Source organism: Periplaneta americana, chromosome 13 (assembly GCF_040183065.1).
Source record: "Periplaneta americana isolate PAMFEO1 chromosome 13, P.americana_PAMFEO1_priV1, whole genome shotgun sequence".
NCBI classification, from domain to species: Eukaryota; Metazoa; Arthropoda; class Insecta; order Blattodea; family Blattidae; genus Periplaneta; species Periplaneta americana.
In genome coordinates, this window is record NC_091129.1 from 9882152 (window position 1) to 9904307 (window position 22156).

Genomic DNA, 22156 nt, shown 5'->3' on the forward strand with positions numbered 1-22156 from the left:
GACTCTCACTCTGAGAGAGGAACATAGGTTAAGGGTGTTTGAGAATAAGGTGCTTAGGAAAATATTTGGGGCTAAGCGGGATGAAGTTACAGGAGAATGGAGAAAGTTACACAACATAGAACTGCATGCATTGTATTCTTCACCTGACATAATTAGGAACATTAAATCCAGACGTTTGAGATGGGCAGGGCATGTAGCACATATGGGCGAATCCAGAAATGCATATAGAGTGTTAGTTGGGAGACCGGAGGGAAAAAGACCTTTAGGGAGGCCGAGACGTAGATGGGAGGATAATATTAAAATGGATTTGAGGGAGGTGGGGTATGATGATAGAGACTGGATTAATCTTGCATAGGATAGGGACCGATGGCGGGCTTATGTGAGGGCGGCAATGAACCTTCGGGTTCCTTAAAAGCCATTTGTAAGTTATATGAGAATTTCTCCATTTTCTTTGTACCTGTTGTAGTGTCTCATAGTCTAGAGAATTTGTCTTTGATTCGTCAAATACATTTTATTCACTGGCTCTTTAATTTGTGTATGCCCCCCTCTTTCTTGCAATATTTGTCTCCAAATTTCATTTCCTTCGCGCTTTAGGCACTATATTAATCTTTAAATGGATGGATGATGTACAGCCAACGCTCTTCCTCTTGCCTCAACACGGTTCAAGATGCACTTTACTTCTATACCTGCTTCATCGGCACAATGTAAATGCTTATCTGTGCCATCCCGAATGTTATCCAGGTTGCTGTTAGTTATCATTGCAGCATTAAACATTTTCTTTCCTTGCATCGCCAATATATTTTTGTCCTATCTCCATTAAAATCATGATGTTGGTACAGGTACCCACGAAAAGAAAGAAGTGGCTTACCCTTCTGTGATGGCACTAACTGAGGATTTCGTTCCATCTTCAAAAATTTCAGTTCTGGTTAGTTCTGTACTTGAAAATTTTTACATAGATTACTATAACTTCCTTGAACAATGGATATAGTGTACATTATTCTATGGACATTTAGACGTATGGACATTATAATCCTGGACTTTATGTCTGGTAACCGATACGACAGACAACGATGTTAAAATTGATAAAATCCATAATAATCCCACGTATGCATCGGCATATCACAGTCAACCAGAGCCACAGCAATGGTATTACAGTTGAAGATTAGTGGGGAGCAGAGGTACAAAGACAGTATCCCAACAAGAAAAAAGTCATGGGGTTAAATCCGGAGACCTGGGTGGCCACGGCATTAACACGTCACCTCTTTGTTCTGTGTATCCTATCCTTTATGGCAAATTTTGATTGAGATAGCCTCACATGTATTTGTGGTAGTGAGCCAGACAGTCGTCACCTTGTTGAAAGATGTAATCATTACCCCGATCTTCATTCACCTGTGGCATCAGCCAGTTTTCCAACATTTACACTGAAGTTCAAAGATATCTGACCTACGATTTTATGATCATGTAAGCGAACTTTCCAACCACGGGAGAAGTCAGAACCAAAGGCATAAAAAATTGACAAACTCTGAAATAGTTCCGCTAGTTCTCAGTAGGTGGCACCACTATTGGGGCCGTTACAAATATGTCAGGAAAAATGATTATGTTGAGTAAGCATAAATTATTCTCATAATTGACAATATCATTGGTTTCCAACTAAACCCAGTGTTGTTTTACAATCAGTAGAGTGGAATGAAAAATTGAATTCTATAATGCAGGTATATTTATCTATGATTGGCAACACTAATTATCGATTAGTAGGGTCAGATATCTTTGAACATCACTTGGTGTACATGTAAATCTGAAATTTCTCATACCTTTTCTTGATACTGTTGAAAACAGATGCTGCCTTCTGGAAATGTGCTCATAATCATTGCTGTACAGTCATAATGTACGAGGCTCTTGAGTAGAAATTGCAACAAACAAAATGACTAATCATGTTTACTGAACGTCATATTTGCGACTATCTCCTAGCGGCAAACTATGGCAACTATCAATCAATCAATCAATCTTTTTAATGGATCCAGCTGTTTGCTGACAACATAAAGTCCACTATAGTCTATTCAGTTTTTGTTTTTCATGAGAAATGAGGGGTATTTTGATTGGTGTTCATTATAGATGCCTGTTGCTAGTAGCCAGAGTTGGGGTGCAGTCAATACACAGGGTGTTTCCGAGGTGATGTTACAAACTTTCAGGGATGATGACGAAGGGCACATGTATCAATTAGAGATAAGGAACCATGGTCCGGAAATGACTGAGTCGAAAGTTATAAGCAAAAATAGTTGTGTGGAAATGGAATGTAATTTGGCACCACATGCCCTCCTTCCCTCAACCTTTGGAACAGTCGTGGAAAGATGGTATGGGCTGGATGTCTACTACGTGGGTACTTGCCCCAATACAATCTGTGAGCTTGTCTACTGTTCCCATTGGCTCATCTGTATTCGAAAATCAGGTCTGCTTATTCCGCTCTCGTGTACTCCTCCATTTCACTAGGACTGATCGACTGGACACTGCAACTTGTACACATACACTGCTGTCTACAGACGTGCATATCAGGACTGACCATGTCCATTACACATTACGCTATCTGCATTGCTTTAGTGTAGTTTCCTGTCCCCATCTCTCAGACAGCGCACTGAATGGAATACTTTAAGCAGACAATGTAAACAACGTCAGATGAATACAGAATGTGTAAGATGTACAGATAAATACACATAAATAAAGTGTACAGAGAATAAAATGATTTCATTTCCACACAACTATTTTTGCTCGTAACTTTCAACTCAGTCATTTCCGGACCAGGGTTCCTCATCTCAAATTTATACATGTGCCCTTCGCCATCACCCCTGAAAGTTTGTAACACCACCTCGGAAACACCCTGTGTACTGCAGGGCTGTGTCTTCTGCAACTGGTACTGATGATTTTAATTTATTTCTTTTGTGGTTTATGGATGGACAGTATAGAAGAATGTGTTCCAGATCTTCATCATGATTATTACACCACAGACAAGTAGGATTATCAGAAATGTGAAATCAGTGTAGGTACAGTTGTGTGACAATGTGACCTGTTCTGGCTCTTGTTACAAATGTTTGAACATATCTGGGCAAGTTTTTGTACATTTCCAGGTCATTTGGTTTCCTTTGTACCGACTAAAAATTTCCTTTGTCAGAAGAGAGTCAATTGTTGATCCATAGGTTTATAAAATCAGATCTTACTGAAGCAAAGGCACTGGATAGAGATATCACTTGAAGAGGTCTTGGTTGCAAATATGTTCCCTGTTTTTCAATATTATCGACTTTCTCGTTTCCAAGTATACCACAATGACTAGGTATCCATTGAAATGTTATTTCCTTTTGGAATTTTTTTTAGTTTACTCTGTTGTTTCTGAATTGGAATAATTCTATGTGCGTATAGATTTGGTACATATTTGATTATAGTATTAAATATAGCCCCCTTGGAGTCGGTAAGTATGCAAATAGATTTTTCAGAAATTTGAGTAACACACTGAAGAGGATGAACATGGTATGAAGTAACTTTCTTGATATTTTGGAATATAATACCCTGCTCCTGATGTACCATCATTAGGGTTTAGAGATCCATCGGTATAAATTTGAAGGTGATCATTATATGTGCTGCAGAGTAGTTCCATGTCTTCTAACTTAAGAATGTATGGAGGATCATTTTTGGAATAGTTTCCTGGAATTTGTATGCTATGTTCTGGAATCACCCATTTCCATGGAGGAATTTCGTTCACAACTGGAGTTTTAGCAATGAGTGTGTCTGTGATATAGATTGGTATTTCTTCTTTGTTTATTTTATAGAAATTACACAGGATATTATCTGACAATTTGAAGAATATCTGAGATCTGGATGAGACTTGCAATACTAAATATATTTTTAGATCCTTTTGTAATACATAGTGTCTGATTGGTTGAATATTACATTGAATTTCTAGGGCAACAGTTGAAGTGGTTTTTGGTACTCCTAGGCATAACCTTAAAGCTGAGTTTTGAAGAACAGATATTTTTTGTAGATGAGTTGCTGATGCTCCTCCCCATATTTCACATCCATAGGTCAATTTTGATCGTATATAAGCATTATAAAATAAACGCATTGTCGTGATATCTGATCCCCATTCCTTATTAAACTATGGCAACAATGAGAGTGGGATTTTCTTTTAATAAAACTTGGAGAGTTTCTCTCTCAATTGGAGTAAGTATTATCATCATCCATTGTGTAGTTTATTTGTGGTGAATTTCTACAACGTTTCATGGACTTATGAAAGACGATGTATCAGTGGCGGTTCCTCGGGGGAGGGAAGGGATGAACGTCCTCCTCACATTTTTCTTATTTTGAAAGTAAATGCCAAATAAAATATGTGCCTTGAAATTCGAGGAAGATTCGATAATTTTTAAGTTCACAGCTATAAGCAAACCTCAGTTGATTAAGTTTTAAACGACGTGCACTCATATGCTGCTAGAAAACTGTGAGAAAGATGCGAGATTGTTTGTGTGGAGGAAAGCAAGGAAATGATTGGATAGGGAGGAGATCCTCCTCTGAATCAGCGCATGGGCGGGAAATAGAAACCGACTGGTCGTGCTGCAAGCTCGCTACCGCTGTCATCTAACAATGTTGCATTCAACCAGACTATAACACATCTAGGAGGAGGCACAATAAAAACAGTTTTAATGCAACGCTAAGAAAGACACCATATAAACTTTGTTTTAATTATAAATCAAAAATATTACTCATCGCACTTTATATAGGCTACTATTCATGGTTTGAAACTTTCAAGGATATTTGAAAGTTAAAGTCAGGTTTATATAAAACAAAGAGGAAGTAGTTCTACGTTAGTATCACAGATCTTTTTGGCCCCCCCGAAATTCACTTCCATTCATTGTGTACTAGATAGGACAACAGTGAAGTTGTCAGTTTTGTACAAATATATTTGAAATTGAAAGTAGGTACTCCAAACTACATTATTTTTAACATAAAAAATTATTCGGCCACCGGCAGTTTTGAACAATAATGGTAGTATGAACTGACATTCTTCAAAAGCATGTGATACTGAACTTGTAAAATGTATATGTGGCAACACAGACCACGTGGGTGGGTGCAGTGTTCTCTCTTTCCTACAGTTATATAGATTGAGCTCTTTGCTATGGCGATCTGCTCACTTAAGTTGGGTCTTACACTAGTGCTAAATAGACGACTGTGATCATCCAATAGCTAATAGATACTAGGAAATTTTATGTTTCTTCTGGAATTAATGATGTTTTGTTTAGTCTTTTCCAATTATTTCTAATTGTGCTATTTCTTATTCTTTTTCTTCTCCATTGTTTTAATTTTTTTCCATTACAATTTTATGGTAAGCTTTGTCTTCAAGGCAGCCTCCACTTGCAGGAAGCTGAATAAAATTTATTCGAAAAAAAAAAATTCATTCCCATTTCCGTAAAACGGTTCCGATTACGTGTTAGTACCTAGTCTCTTCCAACATGCGTGATGCTGTAGTGTGCTCGAAAAATGCTGCGAGGTTGTGAATTTCCTTGTAATTGTTATTTGTGCAATTATTCAACAATGAATGGAAGTGAAAACATATTATATTTTGGACAATTTAGGAAACTCAGTTTACAAAAACAGATTATTGCTATACAAAAGGGAAGGCCAACCCTAACACTACCTGGTCTTACATGTATGCATGTAGGCTAATTTGTAGCTTGTTTCTCTCAAGAAGGTGTCATTTTGCATTAACTTCTTTCCTCCTCTTAAGAAATATGCAGGAGCCGCCACTGCGATGTATTATATGTGCAGTAGAAAATAGTTATTCATTGGACCTGACCCTATATTATAGTGAGATGTTCATAATTAAATATGCTTCTTTGAATTTTAAAAATGTGTAATGACTAACTTTATGAAGGGCTGATGTTAAGAAATTTGATTTCTTTTATAGTGTATTCACTGCAAGATGTGTTCAAGAGGAATATTACTTGTTAGTCTATGTCAGTTGAGTGATACATGTATTATTAATAAATTTGCTACTGCACATAAGAGTAAGGACAATGAAATGTAATGTGAGGAGTGAGAAGGGGCAAGAAAGCACTGTGAGGCAAACCAACATTATTTTAATACGTATAAGCATAGTGACCTACACAAATAATACCGGTAATGTAAAAATTCATCAGTCACACACACAGGAGCAAAGGAAAGAACTACCATTATTACTTTTTATGCTTCAACACTGTACCAGCAACAACATAATTAGTCTCTGTCCATTTACTGTTGCTTCCTTAAAAAATACCTTTTAACACTTCAACTATTTATGGTTCGCATTTTCATAGGTTTCCATTTTTTTATGCTTTAATTACAAAATACGCACCATTTTCCATGATGCAATATTTTTATTTTACATTCGTACATCTATCGTTGAGTACAAAATTAACTCCTTACTTTAGAAATTCAAGATCGAGTAGTATATATATATGTATATTTTTATATATATTTTCCCCTTTTCTTTTTTTTCCTTTTTTTTTTTCTCCCCCTTTCATTTTAAGTATCAGCATGTCAACTGATCACTTACCGGGCATAAAACTGGTAGCACAGTAACAGAATGCATTCAGATTTTCTTCAATACTTTTTATTATTTATTCACTTTTTACGTAAGTTTAACTTTTATTTAAAAAAACATCAACCCTTTGAATATTTCTGCAGTGATTCTATTATTTATGTTAAATTATTTGACAATACATCAAGAGGGACTAGCCTCCTGAGTGTATACATATTACCCAATAAAAAAATCATCTTATAAACCGAACGTTATAAGTGGTTTCAGTATTTGTGTACAAAAATCACTTGACCAACATAGACTACAGTATCGCGTCTATACCTTAGCTACTGAAAGAAATAACAATCTATATCTAATTGGAAAGCTCAATTATTGTACAGCTTTACGAGACCAAATTAAGGGTACTATAAACATGAACTCTAAGATTGACAAAAGGCATCTGGCTAAGAGCTGCTTCACTTTGGTCAGTCACGTCTTTCAGTAGGAAAGGTATTCATGTTGTGATAATTCTCAAAATATTTCATTGATCTTCACGCTTGGTTATCTTCATTTCCAAACCAATTCTATTTCTTACAATACAAGAATTCTGTTAAAAGTAAAACATGCTTCAGATATTCAATGATCACTACATCATACAAGCAAAAATTAGAATCGGCTCGGAAACTAACTATCCAAGAATTCAATCAGTACAATAAAAGTCTAGTTGGTGGATATATTCAAGATCAAAAATCATTCCAGTGAAAAAAAAAAAGAAGTCGTTTATCTCGGATATTCCTATAGCAGGAAAGAAAATTTTAAATAACATTTCTGCATTAGAACAGGAAAGTTAGGGAAGAAGGTCGTGTCTGTTTCACAAACAGGGTTGTGGGAGCATGAAACAGAGCTATCAACAACAATTGAAGTCAGTTGATGTTTTCTGTGCATAAAAAATAAGTGTTCCCAATAAAATCCCACAACTGATGATCTGCCTTGACTTATGGACGCAACTTAGAGGGTCTTCTTGGATCTGAAATACAACACAAAATCTATATTAAAAAAAATCGAGGAGAGATCGATAGTACTTTGTGTATTAAATTAAACAGAACAAGTATCAGACAACTGGCTACAGAAAGTCATATAAACTAATTCACTCTTCACCACTCATATTCTTAACTTGACATAAATTCTTCTGGCCGTTGTTTACAACAACAGTTTCAATGACAATGCACATAAACTCAACTTTTGTTATAGTCCCGTCGCTCTAATTTCCGGCAGCCAATCACGTTGCCAGTCGGCTACATTTAAACATGTGCGTCTTGTGATTCGCTGATGCATTTCCTAAGGCTTGATAAATAATCGCCCGCCATTTTGGCTCTTTCGTTGGGTTCGCAGAAAGCACACGAGGATGTTATTTGCCGCTCAATTATTTGCTCAATTACAATGAGTTTGATTTATTATCATAGGAGCTATGACATGATAATGTTTAACGGTGTGGCAAATAGATCCCTCGTCTGGTAGTTCGGCAAGGAAAGAACAAAAATGGCTAACGATACTACCTACCTAGACTTTATAGAGCCTTCACTTCCTAAGACGTAAGCAAAGAGGAGGAGTCACGCCGGGAATAACAGCGTCGCGACTATAATTTTTTATGGTTTTCACACATTGCACATGTAACATTATGAAATATGTTTCTATTACTCTGTGAATGTTAAAATAATTTTTTGTAGTTTTATTTATTTACACTATATATCTGTTATGCCCCAGGGCTAAAGAGCACCCTGTAGCATGATTTCCTGTGGAGTATTAAATTTGAAACAGGAACAGCGTCAGCAGAATACACGGTTAAGACGCGCAATGCAATCCCAGCTTGTGAAGTAAATAGATGCTTAGCCAGCGTTACACAGTTTGTCGCGCGTGTGGTAAATCACTGCCTACGATAAAAGTATTCTTACTCCACAGATCATTGCTGGACTAATCGCATTGGTCCAGTAGAACAAAGCATGCATTTTAATTGGTTAAATTATATCACGCATTGTTCGAACTCTTTTCTTACGCGTAGTCTCATTAAAGTGACTTATCACTATATTGCATTGAATCGAATTAAATGTGTATGTGTGTGTGTATCTAATGCTCTGGATTTAACAATGAAGTCATCATCCTTCTTGCTTCCCAATATTTTGATGGAAGGTCCACAAATGTCCTAAGAGTTTCACAATTAGCCAGGTGCTCCATCTCCATGTCCTCTTCTCTGGTGCACAGTAAGCATTTAGGTGAATTCAGTACTCCAATACGATGGAGGTGTTTACTGAGGCAATCATGACCAGTAATCAATCTAAACATGGCCACGGCAGATTTTCGAGGTAGATCAGGAATTAGTTTTGGATCTTTGAATGATTCTTTCCATTTTGAATTTTGATGTTTTGTCTGTTCGCTGTTACTTATTCTTTTTATGACTCGTTTTATTGATTCATATGGCAACTTGAAATTTGTTTTTAAGTTGATTTTAGTTCCTTTCTTTGTTAACATATCTGCTTTCTCGTTACCGTTCAGTCCACAGTGGGCCGGGATCCATTGGAAGACCACTTTTTTATTTAGCATTTGAATTTGTTTTACCATGCAATGAATTTCTTTTACTTTTTCCATTTTAGGGGATGTAGTTGAGCTGATGGACTGGATTGCAGCTTTGGAGTCAGACAGGATGACTATGTTTTTGCACCAGTTTAGCCAAACAAATATATTTTGAAGTGATGTATAAATGGCTTCAACTTCGCCATCAAAATTTGTTGTGTACTTGCCAACATTTTTATAAAGAGAAAAGTATTGGCAAGTAGCTCCTGCTCCAGCTCCTTCATTTTGATCCATGAGAGATCCATCAGTGTAAATGTACAACCAGTCCTTTTGTGGATATTTTCTATTAATTGTTTGTAGGGCAATGGCTTTTGCTACTTCTGGATTTATATCTTTTTTGTTGAAGACTTCATCAAGATCAAGGCAGCAGTCTACTTTGAAGTTATTAAGTGGATTATATCGAGACATCAAGTTTTCCTTTTCACTTGGTATTTCTAGATTTTGTTTAAGCTTTTCTACCTCTTATATGTATCCATTTTGGGTCCTCAATGTAAATTTAGAATCTTTGTATCTACTCCATTTATCCCAATTTGGAAGCCTTCTTAATTTTTCATAGGTTAAAAGGGCTTGTGTTTCAAGGTCTGTTACAACTGGTTTATTAGATGTGATTATTTGCATGGCTTCAATTGGAGTAGTTTTGATTGCACCAGTGATGAGTCGTAAAGCTTGGTTTTGAGTGCGTTCTAATATCTGTTTATTTGTAAGAGATGTTTGATTAAGAAGACATCTGTAAGCACGTGAAATCAAAAGGGGTTTTAAGCCCATCTCATCTGGTGGATGGCGTGGCTGGTACCCCGGGTGGGAAACCAATAATGAAACATGAAAAGTGTTGGTGAGGAGATTCTGGCACTTAGTTGAGACTTACGGAGAGCATTAGTCGGGAGTCTTGGAAGAGAAGACGGAGATGGTAGCGTTATGGCATCAGCGTCAGCCCATGAAATATCTTGTAAGTAACTTTCATGTACATTTTGTAAATTCATAATAAATCAAGTAGAGTTTTCATTTGTAATCAATTCAGACTAAGTTTAGTAACCATGTAGTTATCCTATAGTATAGTCCGACCATCGGATCTGTGCCCCCGTAAGATATGCGAACTGAACCCTAATTCCTTTTCAGCCTGGGCAATTCATTTCTCTCCCTGTATTCCTATTTCTCTCTTTTCTATCCCTCTCTCTTTCTCTCCCCCACTACTCACAATTTTGAGCCTACTTGCGGGACAGTTTATTTGCACTTGCAGTCCAGTGTTGTCAAGTCAACATGAATACTGTAGCACGGAGTGGCGAAATAAATATTATTAAGCAAGTACGTAATAGTATTTTGCGATGAAGAGAGCAAACAGGTCAATATCTGTTTGCTATAAATTAGGCAACGAAAAGAGCAGCTGCGATCACAGGTGAGGCTTATTGTATTTCAATTGATTATGTATTAAAATTACTTACTTAACTAATACTAATACAATACAATGTTTTATGTAATTTATAAAGGTAGGTCAGAGCGCCTAATAAAGAAAATCAGGAGAGAGGGAGTCTGTGCAGGAGATGAAAAGCTAGAGTCACCAGGGAAGAACAGACCAAGGGAACCTTTAATTCTTGTAGATGATATGGACAGAAGTATTTTAAGAAGAAAGATACAAGAATTTTATACGATGCAGAAAGAAGTTCCGACATTGGAGAAATTATTGAAGGTTGCGAGAGAAGCAATAAATTTCCAAGGAGGAAGAGAAACGCTACGGAAAGTGATTCAAGACATGGGATTTAGATTTTTAAAATGTAGAAATAGAAGATGTATTTTGATTGAAAGACCTACTTAAATTGAATTATGAATAAGTAATAATTAACCTTACATTATTATAAGCAATATTCAAGAGACATGACACTGTTTGCCGGAAGTTTGGCAACATCCCTATTCGGGAAGGTTCGTGGCCTGCTGTTTGACGTGGTGGGAGAGAAACGGGTGGAATGGGGTGAGTAGAGGTGTTAACTTTTCCAAGAACGACGGCGGCGCTGAAGGGGCACAGATCCGGTGGTGCGACAATATCCTGAGAGCTCCAGCTCTTCCAGTAAATTCGTTTCCATTATCGAGTAAAATGGTGGTGTCAGAAATCCTGATGAGCATGAGCAGAAGTCGAACACAGTAGCCATCCAGTTAGCAAATAATGCGACCTAAGTGACGATGGCACAACATATCATTACACAACTACTATGAGAGTCATAAACAGTAGGAGTTGCATGGCTGTCATGTGACCATGATCACAGTCAAACATATTTTAATATGTTCGCGTAGGCTTCCGCGGCTGGTGTACATGGTGTGTGGATAAGCTTCAGGGCTTCTACCGCGTTGTCTTGGTGTTATTGGCTGACGTTTCGACTGCTGTGTTGTGGCCATCTTCAGAGCAGTTGTTGGATAAGGAAATAATCTGCCAGCTTATACAGGGACATCATTTTATTTTTACTAACATTCTTAATATTAACCTGTCTATACCTTTAGAGAACCGGAAACACTGCTTGTTCCCCCCTCCAAGACTGGAGTTCGATGATACTGGCGTAAAACACAAATCACTCTACTAGGTATAGGAAGGAAGAAAAGTAGTTCATCCATTTACATAAACTAGGAAATATCGCGATTTTGAGTTCGATAATTTTCATTAGGTTTTTCTTTAATCAAAGTACAGTACTGTATTAAGAATAAGTGTTTTTACTCACGAAGTGAGTTATCCATGCGAACGTATTCATTATGCAGTGTATACTGTCTACAGCACATTAGTGTACAATATAGAGAAAGAAGTTAAATTGAAAAATAATCATAATATGAATATTTAAACACAATTTTGAAAATGGTGGCCGTTCATTTCGATACAGGCTTCAGTTCTTTTGTGCATATTATCGCACTATAGACTATTGCATCTAATTCCAATTGCCAGTTTCGTCCTTCGTACTAGTAACTCATGTTGAAATAATTCTGTACCTACTCTACGTACTGTGAATTCAATCTTCACTTCTGCCCAACCCGAAAATATAAAATTACTCAGACATGCTATCTACTGTCCGTCCAAGTGGTTATGCCGCAGGATTGTAGAAAGGGAGGAAATCACGTGACAGTTAATTACTTAACGAGGCCCTTTTATTTAAGTTAAATTAAACAGCTGTATAATATTACGTAAACGTCCAATTCCTAAGAGAAATTAATGTTTTCAAAAAAGAGCTAAGACAGCCGAGCTTTTACAGAGGGGCGAGCAGAAGCAGGTGGGGGAAATCGGGATGCGACGTAGGCAAACGGACAGTACCTGTGCGAAAATATGATTCAATATTGAAAGCTCTTTCGTCACTGGAAAACGCGAACATATTTCTGGAACGTACTATACTCAGGAACTCAGTACTGCTTACTATCTGCGGTCTTGGTTCTGTGTGGAGTTGGAACTTCCTTAGTAGAAGGGGTGGAAGTGAAGTACATTCAAAAACTCAGGTACAATAAAAATTGAAGTAAAAATAAAATGATGTCCCTGTATATATATAGTAGTCTCGATGGGGGGAGTACTTGCTGTGATAGGTCGTAGGTTCTCCTTCCTTCATCCGGACATCGGGCAAGGTATCAAGATCACTCTTTCGGACCTTATGAGGGCCAGTATTTAATATGAATACTCCCCTTCATACAGACCTTAACCGGATTGGACAACGTAGGCCCAATCAGATGCCAGAAGGAGAACCTACGATCTATCACAGCAAGTACTCCCCCCATCAAGACTACTATATATATAAGTGCTGGAAGACTATTTCCTTCTCCAACAACTGCTCTGAAGATGGCCACAACACAGCAGTCGAAACGTCAGCCAATAACACCAAGACAACGCGGTAGAAGCCCTGAAGCTTATCCACACACCATATTTTAATATGACTTGTTGGTTACCATGAATTGCGGATTATGCTCCCTTTTGAGACTACATGTAACTAACATTACAAACACACCGTTTCATGAATTTCATTACAATACACTTTCAAAACTGCATTATACTACATAGACGGAACTTCAACTTTAATGTTGGGATGATACAAACACATAATGTGCAGTATCAATTTTGAATAAAACTGAAATCTCGAAACTCTCAATACAAACTACAGACGTTCGTACAAAACACAACATTCGTGTGAAAAATATTAACGTAATTGGAAATTAAGTCGAGATCAATCAAAGAGTTATGAAAAATTGCAATCTTTATAGACTGTTTGATTCAGTAAAAATGTACAAAAATTAAACAACCAGTTGTTCCCAGCACGCTAAGGAGATCTTTGCGCTCCCATGTGCCACACCACTGATGATGTCTGCCTGAGTAGTAGATGAAACGTATGGTAGCAACAGCTCCAACAGACTATGGCCCTTTAGCCTGGATCACATCGAACTCTTAACCTCTGTTCCTCTCTCAAAGTGAGAGTGCAAGTTTCACAAACATACAGAACAACTGGGAATATAACTGTTTTATAAATTCTGACTTTCAGCTTTTTTGAGAGCAGACTGGATGACAAAAGCTTCTCAACTGAATAATACCGTGAATTTTCCATATTTATTCTGTGTTTAATTTTATCCCGAGTATAATTTATATTTGTTACTGTTGCTCCAAGATATTTGAATTTTTCCATCTTTTCAAAGGCTAAATTTCCAAAATTGAAAATTAATGCAAAAATAAATACATTTCGATTCAACACATAAAATACAAATTTTGAATTTTTTTTTTTTAAGTCTGCTGCCTTAATGCCCAGTGTTAATGGAGTGGACCATGCGATCACCACTCTTTCCCCAAGTCTACACGAAGCTGTGTACTTGTTCGTCTGCTAATTGCTGATCTTTGCAAGAACCAGTCACATTCAATGAAGCCATCCATCATAATTCATAACTTACAGCATCATTCGCTTCTTATCTTTGTTGTGCTCTCGATGAGGTGTATGGTGTCAGTGCCACTACAGCAAAGAGATAGAATTGTTTTCACTAGAAAACAATGGCCGCATATAGAAAAACAATGGCTGCGTTCAGCCGGGACAGCGCTGAAATAGCGGCCGCCATTTTTCATAGCAAAATTTTTTTCGCTGCGAGCCAGCGAAAGTGGAGGGGGTAGGTAACAACCAATGGTGTCTTATATTCCAGTGTAGACGGAACAATGATGTGTCTCTTTGTAAACACAGCGGACATTTTGGAATCTGGTCGTTCAGTCATTTACAGCTGCTGTAACACAGCAAAAATGAATAGCTGAATTAGCGCTCTCCTGGCTGAACGCAGCCACTCACTCTTGCGGAAAAGGTTAATTTAATTCACGAAATGGAAAAAAATCCAAATGCAAAAAATGTCTTTACATTTGGATGGTGGGAAAAGGACTTGACTGGCACCCAGCTTCCCCTTAATGTTTTCCTCCTTTTTTTATAGTATTATCCACAAGTTACTTACTGTAGCTTTTTTTTTGCAAATAAATTGAATTTTTGTGAAAGTATTTAATTTAAAAAAAAATAGCAAACCTCTATTGGTGTCAACCCCCATTTAAAGTTAATTATTCTGTTTTCCCAGAAAACGTTAAATAGGGGTTGGGTTCTACTGCAGTTATCGATGTGTGTCAAAGGAAGAACAATTGTTTGTATGCATCTGAAGTCTGATCAGTAGAATATGTAGCTAATTGGTGATGTATTCATTGGAGGGGGAAAGGAACTGGCCACCCTACCCCATTATCTCCTGGTGTAGTTCCCTTATTGGTGTTATTATGAGGTTCAAACCTGTCTTCGGACAGTTGACTAAACAAACAACTGCAGTTATAAAATTTTAGCTTAATACTTTCAAGACAACAACAAGCTGAATATTATTTTATAAGAGCAAATTACATTACCTGCCTCGGCAGTAACCAATTCCAATGTTAACCATATTTCTTTACTTGGGGATATTTTCTTCTCGTGGTTTTGCTCCACCAAATATTTTGGATGACTGACTTGTCTCCGCCAATTGGTTAAGAGGTTTGTTTACAGTTCGAGGCTTCAACTGTAATTTTGGCCTTGAACTCATATCAGCAGCTGAAACAGACATATTGTTAGTTTAGTATACAACTAAGAGTAAGCGTAATTCTCTAGAAAAAGTGAACCAAAGGAAGCATCATTTATTATTTAACCTGATAAACACGTTTTACTTTCTGCTTGCAAATACTCTCAACATCATCATCACCATCATCATCATCATCATCATCATCTTCCTAACAAGTATTAGGCCAAGTGGCCTGTTACGGTCTCAAACTAGAATTTTCAGTCCATCTCTTCTTTGGATGCCTAGATATCTTTTGCCATATGGATGGTAATGAAACAGTGCTTTTGGAATTCTGCATCGATTCATTCGTTCGAGATGACCATTCCACTGAAGTTGATATTTGCTGATGAACTGCATAATGGGTTCTATTTGAAGTTCTTGCATTATGTCCTCATTTTTTTACGGTCCCAGCGAGTATATCCAGCTGTTGCTCTCATGAACCTCATCTCACTTGCTGTTATTCTACTGACAGCTTTATTCTTCACAGTCCACGCTTCGCTACCATAGCTTAATACTGGCTGTGCTAAGGTTTATACAAGCCTATTCTTGTGTGTCTTTGTACTAATGAAGGTTTCATGATTTTATTAATGATCCCCATTGTTTTATTATATTTACATATTTTTTCAGCAATATCTACTTCATCATAAGGTGATAGTGTATAGCCAAGGTAAGTGAAGGTATTTACTCTTTCTATTATTTTATTATTCAAACAGACTTGGTACAGGGAATTTCCCACAAAATGATATGACTTTCGTTTTTTCAATATTAATTTCCATGTTATATATTTCGCTGACCATATTTAAATTGTGTACTGAATATTGTAAATTATCTTCAGTTGATGCCATGAGAACTAAATCAACAGCGAAAAGTAAAGCATCAAGCTGCAAATTTCGATTAATTGGAGTCGACCTGGTTGGCGAGTTCGTATAGCGCTGGCCTTATATGCCCAAGGTTGCGGGTTCGATGGCATTTAAGTGTGCTTAAATGCGACAGGCTCATGTCAGTAGATTTACTGGCATGTAAAAGAACTCCTGCGGGACAAAATTCCGGCACATCCGGCGACGCTGATATAACCTCTGCAGTTGCGAGCGTCGTTAAATAAAACATAACGTTTTTTCGATTAATTGGAATAAATCCATGGCATGTCTGTTGCCAATCTTGAATGATTCTATTTATATATATATAATAAACAGAAGTGGTGAAAGGCCACAGCCTTGTCGTACTCCACTATAAATGGGTCGCGACTGTGAAAGTTTATTGTTGCTTCGAATTGCTGTGATGGTTGTTTTATATATATTGTAAATATTTTGTATAATCTGTTGAGGTGCTTGATCATCTGCCAAAATCTGAAGTAATTTATTCCGATTAACTTTATCAAAAGCCTTTTTAAAGTCAATGAATGCCATATGCGTTTCTAGATTAAATTCTCTATGTTTCTGAACCAGTAATTTCAATGCGAAATATCCATCACAACAGGACCTTCCTCGACGAAAACCATTTTGTTCCTCACTGATAATATTGTCGTAATGCTCATTGAGTTTGTTTTTCAAAATATTTGCATAAATTTTATATCCTGCATTCAATAAACTTATTCCTCTATAATTATCCGTAATTTTCAAATCTCCTCTCTTATGTATAGGGATTACAATAGATTTAGTCCAACTTTCTGGAAATCCTTGTTCCTCCCATATCAAATTTAAAAATCTCAAAAATCTTTGTAGAAATTTATGGCTAGCATATTTAAATAATTCACTATTTATTAAATCTTCTCCTGGAGATTTATTGTTTTTCAATTTAGCCAAGACTCTTTGTAGTTCATCCATAGAAATTGACTCCAATAAAGGATTAGTTGAAAATGGAAGCGTGAGAGATTGTGTTGATGTAGACCATAGTTGTTGAAAATACTGTAACCAATTGTCCTGAGAAATAACATTTATTCTTAGATTATCTTTTACTTCACAATTTAATTTCTTAAGAATTTTATAAGTCTGTGGTTGAGGCCGAGTAATATCATTTTCTAAGTATGCCACAAAGTTTATCCAATTTTGTCTATGTTTTTTTTCGAACTTCTCTCTTTGCAATTGCCCGTTTCTTACGATAATCAATTTGATCTTCTTCTTTCTTGGTTGAGATATACTTATTTATTTATTATTTATTTATTATTTACCCTGGTAAACACGTTGTTTTACTTTCTGCTTGCAAATACTCTCAACACAACAATCGAAAAATATTTACTTGTATGTTCTTAGTATAGCTGCACCATACTGACTGTAGAAGGTCCTCCCATTTCTCCTCTCCCTAAAGTTTATATCACGAACGCAAATTCACCATTCACATCCAACACACGATTGTGTCGAAATACGATCTCGTTCTACAATAACCTGTAAACCTATATTTCGGAGATTCACTTTTGCATTGCAGGCCCAGTCCCCCAAAACACGTACACCACTTCACAAAGGAAAACATTTCCATTCAATACATGTTATCATAATAAGATGCTTTTACATACCAATACCCACTAATCTCTTTCTTGGATTTCTATTTTGTAGAGAGGTCCACAGCGAATTACTGGAGAATTGAAAAATTTCATTTCATATACACTGATTCATTTACTTTCACACATTAGGTTCGTTCCAACAAGCGGTTCATGGATCAGTTCATGTACGGTTCCTGTACCATCTTATGCGCATGCGCTAGTTGAGTATCTGCTATGGGATTGAAACTGACTGGACGCTGTTGGAACGCTTTCGCGGATCATTATGTACTAAATCCAGAGATGCTATAATTGTGATCATCTTTGCTAAGAACAGGATGCTTATTATTATCGTTTCGCAGCTAATTCTAATTGCAGAAAATAGAATTTCGATCATTTTCTATAAAAAGATGACAAAAAATATGGAAGGCAAGAATTCCGCTAATTCAATGTCGTGTACTGCGGGACTCTCATCTAAAAATAGTTCTTTTTTTTAATTATTAATGTATGTACGTTATTTATTACACTTTTAATCAAAGCTGCATGTTTAAATTGTGATTAACTATTTCAATACCCAAATAATTTCCATTCCCTTTCTTTTTGGCGAAAATTCAAATTAAATCTCTAGTTTTATTATTCGTCTGTACTGTCACTTTTCATCTTAACCTCATTGATGTGGACAGTCGATCATGTCTTGCTTCAGTATCCATGAGACGCTGGTGAGCTTATGAGCATGTGCGTCTCTTGTACTCTTCCGTACATGCCTCAATCCGCGGACTATTTCTGACCATTCCGAACCTGTGTCAAAAGCTTGTTGGAACGCCCGACTGCAGTACATGTTTCCGGTTCAGGACTGGTTCGAATTGTGTTGGAATGCCTTTTCTGTACTGCGCATGCTCACGATGGTTACGGACGGTTCCTGACTGTTGTTGGAACGAATCTAATAATACAATCCTACCGACTTAACCATGCCATTATTCTCAATGGACTACTTAAGCCTATCCATAATTCCCCTCCATTACTCATTGACAATATGCATTATTTCCTCTGGACCTTTGCAAGACATTACGAAACTTTTGACATGTTACAACCAACTGCTACAGTAGGCTAACCTAATGGTTAAAGTATCTGACCACGGATCCATAGATAAGGAATTTATCATTAGAACATACATGGGCACAATTTTCGGTTATGTGAGGCACTCGATTTGAAATAGTTTGTTTACTAGGAGAGGAGACTGCAGAGTAGGATGGGAAATATAAACTGCTGTGACCTGCGTCACCTTATCGTAATCACTAAGGCGGTCAGTGGCGAATTATTAGAAAAGCGCTTGGTTAACGTGAGAGACTCAAAAACTTTTATTCAATTTGGCAAATTAATTCAGCAGCTTTAATCATAAACCTCTTTACTGTTTCTCCGTCGCTGAATTGATTTAAAAAATCACAGGCGAGAAATTGCGTTACTAGCCAATAATATTCCATCACGTTGTCTACGTTTATTTTCTTGAATATTCTAGCATTTCTCAAGATTATTTAATAGATTTGCACGTTCTCGACCTAAAATAATTTCAGAAAATCATATTTCGTTTTCTACGCACATTTGATATTTTTTTTTATAAATTTCTTTTGGAAATAATACGTACAAACAACATTTAATTCCTCGTACCTTTCAATGCAGCGTGTTTAAGGTATAATGTCGTATTTAGTATACTACGCAAATATTAAGATCATAAATTTTCTTCGGAATAGTACGAAAAATAACATTTAATTTCTCTTACCTTCTAATTCAGCATGTTCTTTATGACATAAGGAGTAATGTCGTTGTATATTAAATGTACTCATGCCTAATAGGATTTTCGAGCATAACATACATCGTATGTTCTCCCCTTCTAAACAGCAAAAAAAACTCTTCCTCCCATTTCTCATGAAATAATCGTTTTCTAACGCGCACACACTGCTTTGATAATGCCATTATGCCACCACTCATATTGCTTATGAAACTGATATAGAACCTGCCCACGCCTAGGAGCTACGTGAGGGAGGAACGGGGACTGTGAAGGTGATGTGACTTAGAGCGATAAGCTCTGTGAAGGTCAGTGAGGCACAAATTCTCAAGTGAGGCACGATGCCCATCTGTGCATTAGAAGATTGTACGTTGTTTTTAGTTGGTTATGTTACAACGCTTTATCAACTGCTATGGTTATCTAGCATTTGAGTGAGATGAAAGTGATAATGCTAGCGAGATGAGTCTAGGGTCCAATGCCGAAAGTTACGCAGCATTTGCTCTTAATGGGTTGAGGTAAAACCCCAGGAAAAATGCAAACCAGGATTTCAATCCAGGCCCGCTAACCGTTCTTCCACAGCAATGGACGATTATATGTTAATATATATCTTCTGATTACAGGAGCATCACAAGAAATAGCCCTGCCAAGACTCTGGAATTCACTATCTGCTAGCATCAGGGACTGTCGAAATAAAATTGAATTCAAACGAAAATTTACTAGACACTTGGTCAGTATTTGGTTTCTTGTAAATAGTTTCCTTAATCTATCACAAAATATTTAAATATCCAATAAATTCATCATTATACAATTTTGTTATTCTAGGTTTAATTTGTAATTCAGTAAACATAAAATATTCTTTGTTTTTCTATGATAAATTATCTAGCTTTCATTAGTCAGGTAATCTTTTCGTACCGGTATTGTGATTTTTATTGTAATTGTAAATTTAATACTAATTGTAATAATTTCATTTTTCATATTATAGTAGGAATCTCCTGATAGAGGGGCAGAGAAGGCCTGACGGCCTTATCTCTACCAGGTTAAATAAATAAATACTAATAATACTAAGAAATCTAACATTGGTTGTTTCATTTTCTCACAGATGGCTTCCTTCCTCACTCCAAATCCCGTCTTTCCCCCATCTCCCGAATGCTTCTTGTGGCAGGAGGACTATGAGGCTGTGGTTCACTTCTTATAGAGAATTACCTAACAGATTATTGTATGCCATTTAACAGGCTTCTTTTGTAAACGACAAAAAGTAGTACCTGGAGGAGGATCCTTGAATTCTTCGAAGGGTCTCCTATCTCTACCAGGGTCGGGTCTGGATCTACCTCCGTAACCTCCCCCTCTGCCTCCACGACTCCATTCCCTGCCTCCACCTCCTTCTTCAAAGTGGCCGTAGCTACCTCGATTTCCACGAGCGTCTGTAAATCCACCACCACCACCTCCTGCTCCTCCGCCCCCTCCACCTCGTCCACTTCGGTTACTGAAACTACTGCCACCACCACCGCCGCCGCCACCTGGAATAATTGTCATAATTTAATTTCCTTAAATAACAATGCTAACTTTGCTGTGAATGTCTTCAGAATTTAAGCAAAGAAAAATGTTAACTGAATCGTTTACTCACTACTAACCTCCAAAATCATCAAATCCCCGATCACCTCCTCTTCCGCCACGAAAACCACCTTTATAAAATAAGAACGATGTATATTAATAACGGAATACAAAACCGCAAATTACCAATGACAAATAATTACACATTTCGGTACATACCTCGTGATCGACCCCTGTCAAAACCACCACCTCGGTCATTACGTTTCCCTTCAGCCACATCGATTTTAAGAAAGTGACCCTCTACAGAAACGTTTCCATCAAGCTGTAATGCTTCCTCCAAACTACGGACGTCATCAAATTCCACATAGCAAAAACCTTTGAATTTGTCTGTTTCTCTATCACGAACCAGGCGAATACTTTTCACCTTAAAAATAATACAAAATAGCATTATTAAGTTCTGTAATAATAAACTAAAACTTACTCCTAAGCTGTTCATGTGTTGTAAAAAGGCAATGGTTTCATACTTGAATTTGATTAAATATTCTGTCAACATCTCCTTGTACAACTCCTTGTGGCAAGTTTCCGACGTAAGCTGTGTAAGGAGGCTCTGTAGGCAAAGGTTTTCTTCGTCTTCCACCTCCTCCATAGTCTCTGTGGACCAAGGATCTGATTACAGCGTGCACATTAATGAAATAAAAACAAAGTCTACTAGGTTCCAAACACCTGGCTATTAAGATTTGCACTCACACCGCCTTTATATTATTAGACTTAACCTCACATTTACATCGATAAAATTGTTATTTTTAACAATATAGGTAAAATAAGTGCAGAAGTATAAAGTCATTCCAATTACACACTAAACTAATAAGCAGATAACGAATAATCACAATACTTGTTTACTTGCCTATGCTCGCGCTCCTCATAACCTCCCCTTCCAGCCATGTTGGATGCGACGAAAGTGCCAGGAACTAACAAATGATTATTAAAGTGCCGATGAATTCATGTGGTATTTATATTTTAAGTATATACGGAAGTAACTTCAAAATTTTATGGACCGTTCTGGTTCATGTTATTAACAAATGACAGCAATGTTGTCGATTTTTAACTGAAGAATGTTGGTGTTGAACGATAAAAAGTA

General features: G+C 36.9%; 1 protein-coding gene across 2 annotated transcripts; it reads right to left on the reverse strand.

Moving 5' to 3' along the window:
- Nucleotides 1–6099: 6099 nt before the first annotated feature.
- On the reverse strand, nucleotides 6100–22081 carry eIF4H1 (eukaryotic translation initiation factor 4H1). Of its 2 annotated transcripts, none has more exons than XM_069842904.1 (7): nucleotides 21923–22081; nucleotides 21543–21669; nucleotides 21238–21442; nucleotides 21099–21149; nucleotides 20730–20984; nucleotides 15028–15204; nucleotides 6100–7562 (listed from the first exon to the last, which is right to left on the reverse strand). In XM_069842904.1, the coding sequence occupies exons 1-6, from the start codon at nucleotides 21958–21960 to the stop codon at nucleotides 15065–15067; spliced, it is 816 nt and encodes a 271-aa protein (XP_069699005.1). In that variant the 5' UTR covers nucleotides 21961–22081; the 3' UTR covers nucleotides 6100–7562; nucleotides 15028–15064. The 2 variants fall into 2 exon arrangements, with proteins under 2 accessions (XP_069699005.1, XP_069699004.1); XM_069842903.1 differs by having other exon boundaries at nucleotides 15024–15204.
- Nucleotides 22082–22156: the final 75 nt, after the last annotated feature.

What these genes read in the sequence shown, in the direction of transcription:
- eIF4H1 (XM_069842904.1), bottom strand. Translation starts at nt 21,960, where the DNA reads ATGGCTGGAAGGGGAGGTTATGAGGAGCGCGAGCATAG. An exon ending in GAATATTTAATCAAATTCAA is followed by an intron (nt 21,443 to 21,542) that starts GTATGAAACCAT and finishes ATTATTTTTAAG; the next exon opens with GTGAAAAGTATTCGCCTGGT. An exon ending in ATTCAAGGATCCTCCTCCAG is followed by an intron (nt 15,205 to 20,729) that starts GTACTACTTTTT and finishes TGTCTGTTTCAG; the next exon opens with CTGCTGATATGAGTTCAAGG.